The sequence below is a fragment of the Cetorhinus maximus genome, chromosome 21 (assembly GCF_964194155.1).
Source record: "Cetorhinus maximus chromosome 21, sCetMax3.hap1.1, whole genome shotgun sequence".
NCBI lineage: Eukaryota > Metazoa > Chordata > Chondrichthyes > Lamniformes > Cetorhinidae > Cetorhinus > Cetorhinus maximus.
Window position 1 is genome coordinate 33,269,799 of NC_135899.1, and position 19,310 is coordinate 33,289,108.

The 19,310-nt window shown below is 45.6% G+C and overlaps 1 protein-coding gene across 1 annotated transcript; it reads left to right on the forward strand.

Annotated features, from left to right (window-relative positions):
• Positions 1 to 247: 247 nt before the first annotated feature.
• Positions 248 to 18,971, forward strand: LOC144695262 (H-2 class II histocompatibility antigen, E-S beta chain-like). Its single transcript, XM_078566170.1, has 6 exons — positions 248 to 404; positions 9,679 to 9,939; positions 13,079 to 13,360; positions 15,522 to 15,638; positions 17,896 to 17,925; positions 18,400 to 18,971. Exons 1-6 carry the CDS (start codon positions 302 to 304, stop codon positions 18,423 to 18,425), a joined length of 819 nt encoding a protein of 272 aa, XP_078422296.1. The 5' UTR covers positions 248 to 301; the 3' UTR covers positions 18,426 to 18,971.
• Positions 18,972 to 19,310: the final 339 nt, after the last annotated feature.

Genomic DNA, 19,310 nt, shown 5'->3' on the forward strand with positions numbered 1-19,310 from the left:
TCTTTACCTGGAGCTGATTCGACCCTTTTTGCCTTTCTCTGATTGGTCGCTTCGTGCCTGGTTCTGATTGGGCTCCCTTTACCTGACTCTGATTGGTCGCTGCGTGCCTGGTTCTGATTGGGCTCCCTTTACCTGACTCTGATTGGTCGCTGCGTGCCTGGTTCTGATTGGGCTCCCTTTACCTGACTCTGATTGGTCACACTGTGCCAAGTTCTGATTGGTCCCTCTTCACCTGCTCCCTATTTAAAGCCCGCTCACTGTCACTTTTAGTTCGGGTTTTGTTTCTCTGTCTCGCTACGGAATGTCGCTGTTCAGGGTCATTGGTTCCCGTTCTCTCTGGTTCAGGATCCCGTTCTTCATCTGCGTCTCACTCATCTTCAATGGGCAGAGAGACAGCGGGGTTGGTAAGTACCGCCCGGCGGGGGGAGTCAGAGTCTGTGGGGAGGAGAGAGAGACCCGAATTAAACTAAAACAAAAACAGAATTACCTGGAAAAACTCAGCAGATCTGGCAGCATCGGTGGAGAAGAAATCAGTTAACGTTTCGAGCCTTCATGGCCCTTCGGCAGAACTGGAGCATAGTTAGAAGAAGGGAGAAATATAAATTGGTTTAGGGTGGGGGGGGGGAGAGAGAGACACATTGAGGGTGTGGTGATTGTGCAGATGAGCACGGTCGACCGTGTCCAGCCCATATCCCGCGCATCCTCCCTCACGCCTTCTCCTCCTTCCCAGAAACATGATAGGGTCCCCCTTGTCCTCACTTATCACCCCACCAGCCTCCGCATTCAAAGGATCATCCTCCGCCATTTCCGCCAACTCCAGCATGATGCCACCACCAAACACATCTTCCCTTCACCCCCCCTGATGGCATTCCGTAGGGATCGTTCCCTCCGGGACACCCTGGTCCACTCCTCCATCACCCCCTACTCCTCAACCCCCACTTATGGCACCTCCCCATGCCCACGCAGAAGATGCAACACCTGCCCCTTCACTTCCTCTCTCCTCACCGTCCAAGGGCCCAAACACTCCTTTCAAGTGAAGCAGCATTTCACTTGCATTTCCCCTAACTTAGTCTACTGCATTCGTTGCTCCCAATGCGGTCTCCTCTACATTGGAGAGACCAAACGCAAACTGGGCGACCGTTTTGCGGAACACCTTCGGTCTGTCCGCAAGAAAGACCCAAACCTCCCTGTCGCTTGCCATTTTAACACTCCACCCTGTTCTCTTGCCAACATGTCTGTCCTTGGCTTGCTGCATTGTTCCAGTGAAGCCCAACGCAAACTGGAGGAACAGCACCTCATCTTCCGACTAGGCACTTTACAGCCCTCCGGGCTGAATATTGAATTCAACAACTTTAGATCTTAAACTCCCCCTCCCCCCATCCCCACCCCGTTTCTTTCCCCCTCCCCCCCCCCCTGCTTTTTTTTTTCAATAATTTATATAGATTCTTCTTTCCCCACCTATTTCCATTATTTTTAAATCTAAAACCTTTAGTCTTTCCACCCCACCCCCACTGGAGCTGTACTTTGAATATCCTGTCTTCCATTCTTAATTAGCACTTTTCTCAGACAAAGACCACCACCTTCAACACCTCTTTGACCCTTTTGTCTGTGACATCTTTTGATTATCTGCTCATCTCCACAATCACCACACCACACCCTCAATGTGTCTCTCCACCCCCCCACCCACCTTAAACCAATTTATATTTCTCCTTTCTTCTAACTATGCTCCAGTTCTGCCGAAGGGCCATGAAGGCTCGAAACGTTAACTGATTTCTTCTCCGCCGATGCTGCCAGACTTGCTGAGTTTTTCCAGGTAATTCTGTTTTTGTTTTGGATTTTCAGCATCCGCAGTAGCTTTTAGCTTTTTGTTTTTAACCGAATTAAACTAAACTCAGTGGGAAACCCAACAGTTAAACCCATTAAAATGATCAGAGATCATTCCCAGGACACTTGCTGCTTGTCAGGGAAACCCCAGCCCAGTAATAACCTTACCTCTGATAAAGGGTCAGGGGGTTTGGGCTGTCTCTGATCATTCCTGTGCTCGGCTACTCCCCTTGACTCTTTTTTGCAAATGGGTTTTACTGATGAACAGGTGTAAATTCTCACACCCGATCTCTGCTCACTTCTTCGCACTGAGGAGCCCAGGAAAGGTCTATTGCCTGGTGCCATTGTGAAGTTTGAAATTTTTTACTCATTTGTCATGCATAAGCGAGCTTGTATTATATATTTCTGTCTTTACTTGTCCTATTAAAAATCTTTGTTTGCCTTGTACCATTACCTCGCTTGTCATTTAATCTCTCCTGCCTTCCACCCTTTTCGTCTTTGTTCCCTTCCTCCGCCTCTGACGTACTTAAAACCTGTTGCATCTCTTAACTTTTTCCAGTTGTGATGAAAAGTCATCAGCCTGAAATGTTAGCTCTGTTTCTCCCTCTACAGATGCTATCTGACTTGACAATTTTCAGTATCTGTAGTGTTTTGCTTTTGGTAGTAATGGTGCTTGTAGTTTGTAATTGGATTCAGTGAACTAAGCGTCAATGATGTTGACCAGAGCCTATTTCTAATATTTGAGCCAAATGAATTGGCATGCCAGGATATTACTTGTTAAATTGCTTATCTCCATTTTGGGCATTCTGTGCTTGGAACAGTGTGGCAGAAAGTCTTTTTTTTTCTCTCTCTTTCACCCCCCCCACCACCTCCACCACCATCACCACCACCCCTGTGAGAAGCTGAGGGTTCAGATTAAAGCAAGCATGCAGACTGGAGTTAGTGCTAGCTGTTGGATTGTGACAGACTAAGAAATTGATTGCATTTCACTGGAAATCTGTTCTCCTCTAATATTAAAGCCAAGTTTCACAGTTTACAATAGGTTGATCAGTACAACTTCTGGAACAACAGGAAATCACTTTTCTATAAATAAATCTTATGGTTACACAGTTATTTAAGTGGATTTTTAAAATTCTTTCATGGGATGTGGATGTCACTGCCAAGGCCAATGGGTTTGTTGCCCATCCCTAATTGCCCTTGAATTAAGTGGCTTACAAGGCCATTGCAGAGGGTGGATAAGTACCTGGCCAGACCAGGTAAGGACAGCAGATTTCCTTCCCTAACAGACAATAGTGAGCCAGATGGGTTTTTATGACAATTGACAATGGTTTCATGGTCACTATACTATACTGAGACTAGCTTTATGTTCTAGATTTTATTAACTGAACTCAAATTCCACCAGCTGCTGCAGTGGGATTTGAACTCAATTTGCCAGAGCATTGCCCTGGACCTCTAGATTACTAGTCCAGTGGATAGTAAAGTTTGGTAGTGAAGTTATGGTATCTACGCCTAGGAGTGCCCAGTGATACTAAATTTTAGCTTATCTATGTAAGCAGAATTTTGTTTGTATATATGATGTAAAATGCATGTGACTTATCCACTATCATCTTTCACTGAATTATCAGTTTCCAATTACTTTACCATATTGATATTAGAAATTGTTTAGCTGCAAAAGCCTCCAGCTATTGCAACTTTAGGTAGTATGTTGGGGGGTCACTTTTTAAATTCTCTATGGGATGTGAGTGTTGATGGCAAGGCCAGCATTTGTTGCCCATCCCTAATTGCCCTTGAACTGAGTAGCTTGCTAGACCATTTCAGAGGGCATTTAAGAGTCAACCACATTGCTGTGAGTCTGGAGTCACATGTAGGCCAGACCAGGTAAGGATGGCAGATTTCCTTCCCTAAAGGACATCAGTGACCCAGATGGGTTTTTGCAACAATCTGATTTCTGTCACCATTAGAGACTAACTTGTATTATAGCTTTATTAATAGGAGGGGAACAATTAATATGATACTTCCAACCCCTTCAGAACCTTAACTGGAAAGGAAGCTAGACCCTGCAGCCTCATTCCTCCACCAGTATTCCCAGGAAGAACCAGAAGAATGGGACAACATCAAAATTCTTTTGACTTTTTACTGCTGATTAGTCTCCTTGAATCTTGGCTTTTCCAGATTTCTGGGGTTGACTTTCTGACTACAAAACCTGAGTGCCTCCTTGTATTCGCCCTCATGCAGCAATAGAAAGTTTAAATGCTGGACATGTTATCCACCAAACCCAATAATTGTTGTCACTGCACAAGTCTAATGTGATCCTTGTAATCTCATCCCACTTAGATCATTCCCACAGACATCAGATCACTGTCTTCCCCCTCAAGCTTGTGTTCTGTACAATAAACTACTATAAAGCAACATTAATGATGTTTATGGAATTCATGGAGACAAGGCCATTCACCCTCTTGTGCCTATGCTGGCTGTTTTGGAAAAGCACTTGTGCTTAGCTATGCATTTTTCCCCCTCCACCTTTAGCTGTCTGTAACCCTGCCAGTTTCTCCCTCCAATTCTCCAGTAATGTACCTCTCCAAATCCCCCGAAACCAATTCCATAAAGATTTTAGGTAGTGTTCCTGATTTCCCCCAACTTAAGTGGGAGAAAAATTCTCATTTTCCCTCCATATCTGATGAATCAGTGCTCCTCCATGTTGAACACCCCATGGGGGAATCACTGAGGGTGGCAAGGGTGCAGAATATACACTGGGCAAGGGACTTCAATGTCTATCACTGAGTGGCTCGGTAGCACTACTACTGGCTGAGTGCTAAAGGACATAGCTGCTAGACTGGGTCTGCAGCAGATGGTGAGGGACAAACATACTTGACCTCACCCTCACTAACCTGCCTGCTGCAGATGCATCTTTCAATGACAGTATTGGTAGCAGTGACCACTGCACAGTCCTTGTGGAGACAATGTCCTGCCTTCACATTGAGGATACCCTCCATGTTGTGTGGCACTACCACTGTGCTAAATGGGCTAGATTTCGAACTGATCTAGCAACTCGAGACTGAGCATCCATGAGGTGCTGTGGGCCATCAGCAGCAGAATTGTACTTGAACACAATCTGTAATCTCATACCTGGCATATCCCCCACTCTACTATTACTGTCAAGCCAGGGGAATCAGCCCTGGTTCAATGAAGAGTGCAGGACAGCAAGCCAGGAGCAGCACCAGGCATACCTAAAAATGAGGTGTCAACCTGATGAAGCTACAACACAGGACTACTCACATGTCAAGCAGCATGCCATAGACAGAACTAAGCAATCCCACAACTAACAGATCAGATCTAAGCTCTGCAGTCCTACCGCATCCATGAGGGATGCATGCCAAACAAAAGCAGCAATCTCTAGTCCACCATTCAGAACCAGATGTGGGAGGTGGACAATTAAACAACTAACTGGAGGAGGCTCCACAAATATCCCATCATTCCCAGCACATTAGTACAAAGACATGGTTGAAACATTTGTAACCATCTTCAGCCAAAAGTGAGTGGATGATCCATCTCAGCTATCTCCTGAGCAAGAACGTGGAAAAAGTGGTAGCTTTGGGCAAGCAGCAAGATTGAACAGGAGGGAGGAGTAGCTGTGTCCTGAAGTGTCACTGGAAAGTGTGGAAACAGACAAAGTGTCAGAACCCCTGCAATAGACTAAGCTTCAGAAGCTGTGAGCTACTGATTCACAGGTCAAGGTGTGGGGGAGACTTGGAAAATATCCCTGTAGTCAATCAACTTGAGGAGAGGCAGGATAGGCTTGACTTCAGTTTAAAGAGTGTTCAGATCAGCCTAAATCTGTTTTTATACCAATCTCAAATGGGGACTTTTAAGTTGTATTGCCCAGCTAACTGCAATAGCTAAAATCTAACTCTGCCCAGACTGGTGACAGTGGCTTTTGTCATGCAACCTTCTTCACAGTTAAGTGGTTTTAGGGAATTTGGCTTTTGCAAAACAAATGGCTTCAAGAGTAACAATTTCAATGAACCCAACAGAAACAATAAAACCCAGAAGATGCATTTTGTACTTAAATTCTTCCAGATCTCTGGTATTTCAGTATAGATCATGAGACATAGGAGCAGACATTAGGCCATTCGGCCCATCGAGTCTGCTCTGCCATTCAATCATGGCTGATAAGTTTCTCAACCCCATTCTCCTGCCTTCTCCCTGTAACCTTTGATCCCCTTACCAATCAAGAATCTATCTATCTCAGTCTTAAATACACTCAATGTCCTTAGATTCACCACTCTCTGGCTAAAGAGGTTTCTCCTCATCTCTGTTCTAAAAGGTCTTCCCTTTACTCTGAGGCTGTGCCCTCGGGTCCTAGTCTCTCCTACTAAGGGAAACATCTTCCCCACGTCCACTCTATCCAGGCCTTTCAGTATTCTGTAAGTTTCAATCAGATCCCCCCTCATCCTTTTAAACTCCATTGAGTATAGACCCAGAGTCCTCAAACGTTCCTCATATGTTAAGCCTTTCATTCCTGGGATCATTCTCGTGAACCTCCTCTGGACCCTCTCCAGGGCCAACACATCCTTCCTGAGATACGGGGCCCAAAATTGCTCACAATATTCTAAATGTGGTCTGACCAGAGCCTTATAAAGCCTCAGCAGCACATCCCTGCTTTTATATTCTAGTCCTCTCAAAATAAGTGCCAACATTGCATTTGTCTTCCTAACTGCCAACTCAACCTGCAAGTTAACCTTAAGAGAATCCTGGACTAGGACTCCCAAGTCCCTTTGCACTCTAGACTTCTGAATTCTCTCCCCATTTAGAAAATAGTCTATTCCTCTATTCTTCCTACCAAAGTGCATGACCTCACACTTCCCCACATTGTATTCCATCTGCCACTTCTTTGCCCATTCTCCTAATGTGTCCAAATCCTTCTGCAGCCTCCCTGCCTCCTCAATACTACCTGTCCCTCCACCTATCTTTATATCATCTGCAAACTTAGCCAGGATGCCCTCCGTTCCTTCATCTAGATCATTAATATATAAAGTGAAAAGTTGTGGTCCCAACACTGACCCCTGCGGAACTCCACTAGTCACCGGCTGCTATACTGAGAAGGACCCCCTTATCCCCACTCTCTGCCTCCTGCTAGATAGCCAATCTTCTATCCATGCTAGTATCTTGCCTCTAACACCATGGGCTCTTATCTTACTGAGCAGCCTCCTGTGCGGCACCTTGTCAAAGGCCTTCTGGAAGTCCAAGTAGATAACATCCATTGGCTCTCCTTTGTCTACCTACTCGTTACCACCTCAAAGAATTCTAACAGATTTGTTGGGCATGACCTCCCCTTGATGAAACCATGCTGACTTTGCCCTATTTTACCATGCACTTCCAAGTATTCTGAAATCTCATCCTTAATAATGGACTCTAAAATCTTACCAACGACCGAGGTCAGGCTAATCAGCCTGTAATTTCCCATCTTTTGCCTCACTCCCTTCTTAAACAGGGGGGTTACATTAGCAATTTTCCAGTCCTCTGGGACCCTCCCTGACTCCAGTGATTCCGGAAAGATCACCACTAACCCCTCCACTATCTCTTCAGCTATCTCCTTCAGAACTCTGGGGTGTAATCCATCTGGTCCAGGTGATTTATCCACTTTCAGACCTTTCAATTTTCCTAGCACCTTCTCGTATGGATGGTAATGGCCACCATAATCACCTCTGCCCCCTGACTCTCTTGAACTTTGGGGATGTCACTCGTGTGTTCCACTGAAGACTGACGCACAGTACCTAATTCAGTTCCTCTGCCATTTCTTTGTTTCCCACTACTTCTCCAGCATCATTTTCCAGTGGCCCAATGTCCACTTTTGCCTCTCTTACCCTTTATATATCTAAAAAACTCTTGCAATCTTCTTTTATATTACTGGCTAGTTTACCCTCATATTTAATCTTCTTCTTCATTTGTTTTTCGTTGTCCTCTGTTGGTCTTTGTAGGCTTCCCAATCCCCTGGTTTCCCACTGCTTTTTGCTGCATTGTATGCTTTCTCTTTAGCTTTTATGCTGTCCTGACTTCCCTTGTCAGCCATGGTTGCCTCGTCCTCCCTTTATAGAACCAAATGGCTGTCAGAAAACAGTATTTAATTGTTATTGACAAGGTAATGACAAGCTTAATCAATTGAGACTCTCTCTTAGCTCTTAATTTTGTTTTCTTAGGGGTGTAGTGTTGGCTGGAATAAGGTATTTCAGCAATATGGGGCATCCTACTCTTCCATTACATAGTCAACTCTAACAATTAATCTTCAAATATAATACACAACCAGCAAACCCTCAACAGTAAATCATGTTTTAATCAATGAAAAGAACTATGAATAACATAAGGAATACTAGCCATGCAGGGCAACAAGATTTCTCAAACAATGTGAATACCTGCAAAAATCCTGACTAGAAGAACTGCCATTCCACTGCAGACTTGCCTCAGTTTCTGTACATAGTAACACCATTTACAAGTGGTTCCTGGGATGAGGGATTTCAGTTATGTGGACAGATTGGAGATGCTGGGGTTCTTCTCCTTGGAGAAGAGAAGATATTAGAGGCAATTTGATAAACCTGTTCAAAATGAGGGGTCTGAGGATGGCACAGAATCTGTTCCCATTGGTGGGCAGGCTGGGAACTGGAGGACACTGATTTAAGGTGATTATCAAAAGACCCAATGGCAACAGGAGGTGAAGCTTTTTCTGCAGCAAGTAAGATCTGGAATGCATTGCCTGGGACTATGGTGGAGATTAATTCAAGTGTGGGAAACGGCAGGACAGTGGGACTAACTGGGTTGCTGAAGAAGGCAGCCAGCATAGGCATGGTGGTCTGAATGATCCCCTTCTGTGCTGTAACCATTCTGAAGAATTTGCATTTTTGTAGCACCTTGGGACATCTCAGGATATCCCAAAGACAGATAAGTATTTTTTCACAGGATGTGGGTGTAACTGGCTAGGCCAGCATTTATTGCCCATCCCTAAATCACCTTGAAGGTGGTGGTGAGCTGCCCCTTGACGACTGGGTGACTTGCTAGGCGAGCTCAGTAGTTACCAGTCAACTACATTGCTGTAGGTCTGGAGTCATGTGCAGGCCTTATCTGGGTAATAGTTTTGTTTTCTGGTGGTGCATACAACGTTCATTGCACACGTTGGGACAATTAGAAGGAACATTGGGGATATAAAATGCAGATTGGGTGCCATGTATAGGACTACAGTGTGCGATATACTAAATTGAAAGGAAAGTAATTGCTGGTCCAGCTGGGAGTGGAGTTTGGTCTTTGGTGAGAAGGAAGGAGGTAAAAGGGTTGGTGTTGCATTTCCTGTGCTTGCAAAGGTGCTGTGGGAAGGGGGCGAGTGATCGAGGAGTAGACCAGGGTGTTGTGGAAGGAATGGTCCCTTTGGAATGCAGAACGACTTGGATTTGTGGTTTGGGTGGGATGGCCCATTTCCTGCTGTCATTCCAGTTGTAGCTGGCGTGCTTGCTGCATCAGTGAGACTCGGGTACCGAGACTGAATGAATGGGAGAAACACAAGTTCCCAGTGATGCAGTGACCGGCTCCCGAGTGGGATGGGAAGCTGCTGATCCCCCCCCCCGCCCCCTCGGGATGGGCGCCGACCCTGGGCTGGGGACTGGCCTCCGCCTTCCTGCTGCTGGGTTGGAGACGGGGCCCGGTCTGGAGGCTGAGCCCCCCCACCCCCGGGCAATGGGAGCTGCCCGAATTGAGCCGCCCCCCACCCCCCCGTGAAGGAGTCGCTTCGGACCAGAGGATTTTGCCCCCACCCTGGGGTCGGGTGTGTGTCGGTCAGTAACTCGCGCTCTCTCTCTCTCTCTCTCTCAGGGGCTCACACTAATATCTGGATTGCCGGATGTAAGTTTAACAACACCGAGACCTGGACCTATTTTGATCAGATTGTCTATGATCACGAGCTGATCGTGTCTTTCGACTTTGCCCAGAAGAAGTTCATCGCGGTGAAGGATTGGATGCAGAGTAATGTGGACAGGTGGAATAAAGAGGGCGCGGAAGCGACGTACCAGCAAGCGATCGCCATGTGTCAGAATAACATTCCCATCTATGAGAGTGAGGTGCTGCCCCGGAAAGGTGAGACCCGGGGGGCGCCCGGGGGGCCCGGGGGGGTGGGGGGTGGCCCGGGGGGGCCCCTCACTGTCACCTGTGTCTGTCACCGCCGCTCCCCCAGCACCGGGAGCGGGGGAAGGCGGCACCATCCACCCGCCGGACACTCCCTGTCACCGGGCACCTCTCCGACCGGGTGGGGAGCGGTGCTGATGGTCAAGAGGCCCTGTGTCTCTTTCTCCCCTCCCACCCCCACCCCCCCCCCACACACACACTGACCGGGGGGAACCTGTCTCTTCCCCCTCCCCCCACACACTTACCGGGGGAGGGGGGGGGGGGGGGGAAACCTGTCTCTTCCCCCCCACCCCCCACAGACCAGGGGGCCCTGTCCTGTGTCCAGACACTGACCAGCGTTCCCCCTGTGACAAGCTTTGTGAGGTGTGGCTACGGCCACAGCCTCAGGGTGACTCTTCTCCCTCTCTTTTCCCCATGCCCCCTGCGACTGTCCCACTTCCGATCGAGGAAACTCTTGCACATTTCCCTGGTAAGTCCCTTGCTGCAGGGCTCTTTAGGCTCTGTTCCAGTGTCGCACTGCCCCCTCTTCAAAGTTACTGTGGGTGATGAGGGTGGGGTTGAGGTTAGGATGTTCCTGAGTGCTCAAACAGGTCAAATTGCTGTTTAAGGCCCCTGCTGACTCCAATTCATGTTCTTGAGTCATGGAATGGTTAAAGCACAGATGGAGGCCATTCAGCCTGTCATGTCCATTTTGGCTCTCGAAGAACAGTTTAGCTAGTTAGGTGGTTCCCAATGTGCAGTACTTTTGCCCCCAAGGTAAAGCGTATCAGAATGTTTACAGTGCAAAAGGTCATTCAACCCATGTCTGCACTGGCACTCAAAAGGGCATTCTCCCTGGTTCCACTCCCCTGCCTTATCTCTGTAACCTTGCATGTTCTCTTTTCAGATAGCAAACCTTTTGAATACCTCAATCGAACCTGCCTCCACACCTTCTTGAAGTTAGTTCCAGACTCCAACCACCCTTTGGGTGAAAAAATTTCCTTGCATCACTTTTGCTCCTTTCGCCAATTATTTTGAATCTGTGCCCTCTAGTTCTTGATGCTCTTGAGTGAAAACAGTTTCTCTCTATTTCCCCTGTCCACACCCTCAGGATCTTGAATACTTCTATCAAGTCTCCTCTCATCCTCCTTTTTTCTCTAAGGAAAACAGACCCAACCCCTCCAATCTATCTCATAGCTACAATTCTTTATCCCTGGAATCACTCTTGTGAATCTCCTCTGTACACTCTCCAATGTCTTCGCATCCTCAGTACAGCGCCCAGAACTGGATGCAGTACTCCAGATGAGACATAACTAGTGTCTTATATAAGTTCAACATGACCTCTTTACTCTGTACTCAATGCCCCTATTAAAGCCTAAGATACTATATGTCTTATTAACTGCCCTCTCAATATGCCCTACCATCTTCAATGCCTTGTCTTAAAAGGGTATTTTTAATTATGTAATGCCAGATTTACCAGAAGGAAATTTTTGACGTTTTTTTACCCAGCCTGGTGAGGTTGACATTCTGGTGAAGCTGTTTCACAGAAGTACAAAGGAGTGGGAGGGCCAGACTGAGCTTGGATGTGGGGCACAGGTTGCTTGAATGAGGGGGAGAAGCTGCTGAGTGATTCTTTGGGAGTGGTGGGGAGAACAGTGGGAATAGTATTTCTCCAACTTCTAAGTCCCTCTCCTCCAGCCTGGACCCCTTCCTCAGTTTTCTGAAGGTTGTGGAAAGAGCCAGAGGGGTTGCAGCTGACCTGGGTTACTTGCAGTTCATCACCAATTGTTGACTGGCAGCTTCCCCATCCCAGCCAAGCACTTCTGCTCCCAGATCTCAGGCCTTGCTCTCTGTCCACAGCCTGGGTCTCTGGTGACTGGTGTCTCTGGCATCAGAGCATGGCAGTGGCTGGCCCAGAGTGCAGCATGGGGGGGTGGGTGCAGACAACATTAAATGGCAATGTAAATTGAAAAGACACGAGAATAAACAGCATTAAAGCAAATGCTAAGTGGGCTGACTTAGTGAGGACTTGCTGCACTCCCTACACTAGCTCCTTTTCATGCTACTTCTCTTGCACTTGATCAGAGTCTGTCACTTCCTTCTATGACATCAGACTATTACAGTCAACCCTCTGTGGGACTTAGTCTAACATTCTCCATTATACTGCACTATTGTTGCTGTCCCCATCCCCCATGTATTGCCCAGTGCCAGTACTGTCCCCCATCTCCACATATTCAGTTATACCCTGAAGCAGTAATGTGGGATGAAACAAACTGCAGCACCAAGGTTCAGTCCATGGGCCTAGTTTATTTGGTAGATGCCTTTAGTGGTTTGGTTCCTCCCATGGTAATAATGTGAAGGTCTCTAATTTCCTCTTGTGCTGCCCTAGTGGAAGGCAGATCCTTGGGAGGGATCCTGGGATGTGGATGGCTCCTTAGCACCTTCTGCAGCATCTGAAGATGGCCTTTTTATCATCAAGGTATCAATGAATTGGTGGCTACCAGTACCTGCTCTCTTGCTAGTACTGCATTGGCCAGCTGTGATGATGGCCTGGGAGGTTTGGCTGCTGAGTTACCCTGAGACCTCTGCCTCCTCCTGTTAACCACGTCAATGCTGCTCAGTGTTCAGCCAAATGCATTGGAACCAGACTGGTTGCAGTGAGCCTACTGAAGCCCATTAGTTTCCTATTACTCAAGATAATTGCTCAGCTTAATAGATCTAAACCAAATAAAACCATGGCCATGAGAGTCCAATGTTTCTGCAGAATTGGTTACACATTCCAGATCTCAGTTTGGGAGGTAGTGCAGCCCAGTGTAGACTGCAGTCCCGTGAATCTAACATCACTCCTGGTGTGGGTGGTGCAGAGGTTTTTGCTCCAAGTGAATCTTTGGTACTGCAAATAGTTTACAAGATATCTGTCAGGTAATCCCTGCCTTTTTTCCATAGATTGATCTTCACCTAAATTAAGAATGAAACTTGTAGACAAGGATATTGTCTGATATTAACTATAGACAGACATCAGCAGCTGAGAATCAGACATGATAGAAATCATTTATTGTCATTATACTCTGCTTTTCTTGGATTCTAAAGTTACCCTTTCTTTCTGTTCCAGTCAAACCTACAGTCACAGTCCGACCTAAAATCTCCCAACATTCTGGACAGTCGGCCCTGCTCTCGTGTCGTGTCACTGGGTTTTACCCTTCCAAAATCAAAGTCACATGGCTGAAAAATGGTGTGCCACTTCCTGATAGTGTCCTCAACACTGCCCTGTTATCAGATGGTGACTGGACCTATCAAGTGGAGGAACTCCTCCAATATCAACCAGTGTCTGGGGATAAATATACCTGCCGCGTGGAACACATCAGCCTGAATGAGCCCAGAAGTGTTGACTGGGGTAAGAGGCATAATATAACATACTACAGCTTTTGCAAATGGGTTGTAGAGCTTTAAACACAAACCCTTGCATCTCAACTTTTATATTTGATATCTATGACCCTAAAACCCAGTATTTTATGACTTGATCCATTTGATGTGCAACTTTTTAAATAAGTTTTTAAACCTAAGCTGTGCAAATTGCATGCTTGCCTTGGCTATTTATACTTCCAAATCTACATTTAGAACAACCTTTGTTCATTCTGAATTGTTTTATTTTCCTTGTGCTTTCTTGGTTTAAATAATTTAAATAATTCTTCTTTTTATTTTTTTCTCCATTTCATTAGCACTTGTCCTGTTCAAGTGTTGTCTATCCTTCCCAAAACTAGTGTCAATACCCCATTAAATAGAACATTTCTCTCCAGTTGCCTGGATGTGCAGCTCCAGCAATACAAGATGCTTGACACCATCCAGGACAAAGCAGCTAGCTTGACTGGTACCCCTTCCACCCCCTTCAACGTCTCTACCATCCACTGACAGTGGAAGCAGCCTCTATCTACAAGATGCACTGCACTAGCTCACCAAGCCTCCTTTGACAGCACCTTCCAAACTCATGACCACTACCATCTAGAAGGACAAGGGCAGCAGACAGATGGGAATGCCATCTGCAAGTTCCCCTCCAAATCACTCACCATTCTGACTTGGAAATATATTGCTGTTCCTTCACTGTTGGGCCAAAATCCTGGAACTCCCTAACAACACTGGGTGTACCTACACTACATGGATTGCAGCAGTTCAAGAAGGCAGCTCACCACCACCTTAAGGGCAATTGGGGATGGGCAATAAATGCTGGCCTATCCAGCACAACCCACATCCCATGAAAGAGAATTTTAAAATTAGCCATATGTTGAACTTCCTGATCTTCCTATTCTGGATCATAGCTGGGATCCAGAGATTACCATCCTTCACAACTGCCTTTTCCTATTCCAGTAGCTCCATGTGGCTGTCCCTGGCCATTATATTTACAAAATGACTCCTAGGAGCTAGGATAAGGGACAACAGGACCATTTCTGGATTGCAAATGATGCCCATCATTCTAACCACTCTAAGTATCAAGTTTTTTTATTACTGCATTCCTGAATGAATCATTAATTACCCCTGCCAACACTTGAACCTTGTGTTTTTTGATTTAAGTGTCACTATAATCCCTCCCTTGACCTGACCTGTGAACTTGCACTCCCTTACTAGTGTCTGCTCCCTATCTCAATGGAATGAATACCCTCAAATGTTTGTTCCAGAATTCTGCATAGTGATGTCAATTGTGCCCAAAGCCCCCTCTGATATCTTAAACTGCAGTAATCTCAGTTGGAGACATTTCCCACAGTTGATTTTTGTCTGGGATAGCATCTGCTACTCAACACATCCTACAGGGACCAAACATCTATCCCTTCCTGTGATTAACTAGAAATGGTAGCTCAGTAAACATTGAGAATTTAAACTTGTAATTGCAGTGAGCCTACTCTGCTCCTCCTTTCCTCTGTCCCCCAAATTCCCATGGTGGAATTATTGTAATTACTCCATGATTACCCCTCAGCTCAAACAGCTGGATGAATAGGTTAGTGAGTGTTAGAAATTCCTTATTCTGGTGTAAAGTATTGGCAATTTCTCTCATGCCATCAAATCCAGTTCTGCACATTTCTAACCCAGAGCAGTTTACTAGATAGTTGAAGGTAATAGTATTAATGACAGTTCTTCCACTGAGGATGCTGAAGTCAGTCCCTTTAAGCTCACATTCACAGGGACCTGTGTAACAATCACTTGGGAAGGATGTGACAACATTTAACCATTAGACATACAGACCCTACAGTGCTGGGATTTGGGTACCCTTTGGGATAGGGTGGGAGTGTGCTTGGCGGTCTAGTACAGTCAGCACCTTGCACATCCCCTTTCCAGTCTCCCCTTTCTCCTCTGAGCTCACTGTCTACAGATTCTCAGTTCTCTCGTGTCCCCACCCCCCAATCTCCCCTAAGGTTTGCAGCCTTTGAGTTCCCCCTCCCAGTGCTCCTGCAATCCCATCTGAACAAGGACTTGACTTGGAATCCCATTCTGTGGTGGTATGGCTGCAGGCTTTGTATTAACATGGGGTACCCAGTGCTGCTTTAATACTTGTTTTACTTGTACAGAAGTACAGAGCACACCTGAATCCGAGAAACCCAAGATCATTGTCGGAGCCCTGGGCTTTGGGATTGGGTTGATCATTCTGCTGGCTGGAGTGATAATGAAGCTGAAGAATGCTAAAGGTGAGATTCTCTTCCTGTCTCAGTGGAGAGTACAAGGCACTCCTACCCTCAGGTTGCTGTCTTAGGCTGACCCTGGGCTAACAGGAAGCTGTTCATATTGTACTATACAAAGTAAAACTGCTTGCATGGAATGTAGAGTTATCAATTTAAGTCTCAAATGCTACCCTGAAATCCAGCAATTTGACATTGTTGCTACTAGCAGGGCAATTCCCTCACATTGGGAGTTAGCTAGTGTTGCCTTGGAACTTGGCCTTTGCAGTTTGTTTATCACATTACACTATGGGCCCTGAAAATATTCCTGCAATAATATTTAGTGATAGATTTGTGCTCCAGAACTTGCCATGCCCCTAGCCAAGCTATTCCAGCACAGCTACAACACTGGCATCTACCTGGCAATGTGGAAAATTGCCCAAGTATGTCATGTACACAAAGCAGGACAAATCCAGCCTAGCCAATTACTGCCCCATCAGTCTACTCCATCATCAGTAAAGTAATGGAAGGGGTCATCAACAGTGCTAGCAAGAAGCACTTGCTTAGCAGTAACCTGATCACTGATACTCAGTTTGGGTTCTGCCAGGGTCAGTCAGCTCCTCATTACAGCCTTGATTCAAATGTGAACAAAAGAGCTGAACTCAAGAGGTGAGGTGAGTGACTGTCCTGGACATCAAGGCAGCATTTGACTGTTATCAAGAAGTCCTAGCAAAATTGTGCACAAGTGCCAGGCAATGACCATCTCCAACAAGAGAATCTAACCATTGCCACTTGACATTTAATCACTGATTTCCCACACTATCAACATCCTGGGGTTACCATTTTCAGAAACTGGACTGGCCATATAATTACTGGACATAAGAGCAGGTCAAAGGCTAGGAATCCTGCAGTGAGTAACTCATCACCTGACTCCCCAAAACCTGTATACCATCCACAGCTCTCAAATCAGGAGTATGCAGGAATACTCTCCACTTGTCTGGATGAGTGCAGCTCCAACAACATGAGCAGCTTGATGCCATCCAGGACAAAGCAAACTGTTTGATTGGCACCCCATCCACAAACATTCAGTCCCTCCACCACTGCATAGTGGCAGCAGTGTGTACCATCTACAAGATGCACTGCAGAAACTCACCAAGGCTCCTTAGACAGCACCATCCAAACCATGACCACTACCATCTAAAAGGACAAGGGCAGGAAATACATGGGAACATCACCACCTGGAAGTTCCCCTCCAAGACACTCTCCATCCTGACTTGGAAATATATCACTGTTCCTTCACTGTCACTGGGTCAAAATCCTGGAACTCCCTCCCTAGCAGCACTCCATATACCTACACCAAAGACTGCAGCAGTTCAAGAAGGCAGCTCACAGGGCAGTTAGGGATGGGCAATAAATGCTGGCCTAGCCAGTGACACCCACATCCTGTAAATGATTTTAAAAACTAGAACAAGGTACTAGGATTTTGCACTTTAGCATTCCATCCACACTAAAAGCAGAGCAGGAAATTCCATGCAATTGCCCTACCACCCCAGAGCAGGATTTTGACAGTTAAAAGTAGTTGGAACATGAGGGTAGGATTTTTTTTGGTTGTTCAGGAGCAATGGGCCAGATGTATAATGGACTAACAGTAACCAAGGATATAAGTATGTGCTTTGATCCTGTACCAACACACTCATTTCCCATGTTCTACAGATTTAACAGCCATATTTTCAAGACTCATTGAAATTCCACTTGTATTAAATGGTAATATATTCACACAGACTCATATTTCAAATTCTACAGTCCGGTAGCTGCTAGATTGACTGGGATACTGACAAATTCTACAGTCCGGTAGCTGCTAGATTGACTGGGATACTGACAAATTCTACAGTCCGGTAGCTGCTAGATTGACTGGGATACTGACAATGAGGTGAAGTTCAGAGCAGGCTGTGAAGGGGAAATGGGGACCCTGTGTTTGATATAGTATTGTGGGATTGTCAGGCTGTTCTGGAAAAACATGAGCTAGCTAATCTTAAAATATTGATTTGATGGATGAAAAATTAGGGCACAAAGGATAATTCTCCTGTTCCTCATTCAAGACATTGAATCGTGTACCCACTTGATGGGCCTCTTAACATCTCACCTGAAAGATGGTACCTCTGAAGGTGCAGCACTCCCACAGTACTGCACTGGAGTGTCCCCTCATTTTGTGCTCAAATCCTGGAGTGGGCCTTAAAGCAACAACCTTCATCTCAGACAAACTAACCATGTTTACTTTCCCTTTCAGCAATCCTGGATTCCAGCAATCACGGCCCACGTAAGTACCCTAGCAGAGAATTATTTTAGATTTGAAGGGGTGAGTGCTTTCAAATGAAGTAGGTTTTGACTATTATAACAGAATTTGAACTAGGGAGATACTTTCCCAAGGCTGAACTGTCTGTGACCCTAAGCTGTCACAAACTGATTAGCCGTATTGCTGAAAACACTCCATCTGAAGATCTTAATCTAGGTTTCCTTTATCACAAAGGTGACCCCCTGACTCCACCTAAAATTTCCCACCTTGATCATTTCCATGATTTTGGCAGCTTCTCTGGAATTTGTACAACCTGTCAAGTGCATTTTGTAGAGCTCCATTGTGCTAGTGTATTGTACAATTCTAGCCCAATGCTATCTGTCCATTGAGGTTAACAGCAGGCTGACCATGTGCCGTTTAGTGATTCACATTAGTAGTGTGTGCATGTGCTGAGTAGATGGGCTCTGCACTTTCTAACCCTGGCAATCTTTGTTTCAGGTCTGATGAGTCCAGCTGTCAGTTAACTGACCCACTTGCACAGATTCGATTGGAAACATCAATGGCAGACAGGATAAAACAGCTTTGAAATGCATCTTAACCCCTTCTCCTGACTCTGTATCCAAAGTGACTACAGCTCACTTGACTTGACCTTGGCTTTTGACAGCTTATGATTTAACTTTATGTAATATGGAGATTTTTACACTGCAGCTTGTTTATGTTAAATACACAGCTTAAAAACAGGGATATGATCAGTGTACAGTTTACTGTCATGATTCATGATGAGTGGCTAACCTCCTTCACCCCCTCCTCTTTCTCCCCCCCTCCCCCCTTGGTGAGATACAGGGATCAGAGCTGGGTATAGGTCTGAGTCTTTCCTATTTTGACATTTCCTTGTCCAGTTCATTCAGTCTTGTAAATGTTTTGAAATCTACATTATTTACTTGTCAAATTCTCTAATTTTATATCTAAATGATTTTATGCAGCTTGTGATTTAATAACCTTTTAATGATCTTTGAATGTGTTTGTCATAGTGGAACCAGTTTGATGATAAAGACCATTTGTACTTGGGACTGCTGCTGTTGGTCCTTCACACTCTCTTGCCACTCCCACACTTTGATCTCAAACTATCATTCCTAATTAATACATTTTAGGTCCTTAAAATCAAAGCACAAATGTGCAGAAACTTACAATTTTTTTGGCTGGCAGTATGGAGCTTATGTGCATTAAGTTTTGGTTTGAGCCTAGTTCCTCTGTGCACCCTCTATACTAACCATCCTATGGTACAAAAATGAGCTGTCATTTAGTATTCTGCAGTAAATAGCTAACACTCTGCACAGCCCTTCCCCATCATTCAGGGGTGTAGGGAATGTTGGTTAGGTGGATGTGTCTCCACAAGACTGCTCAACATC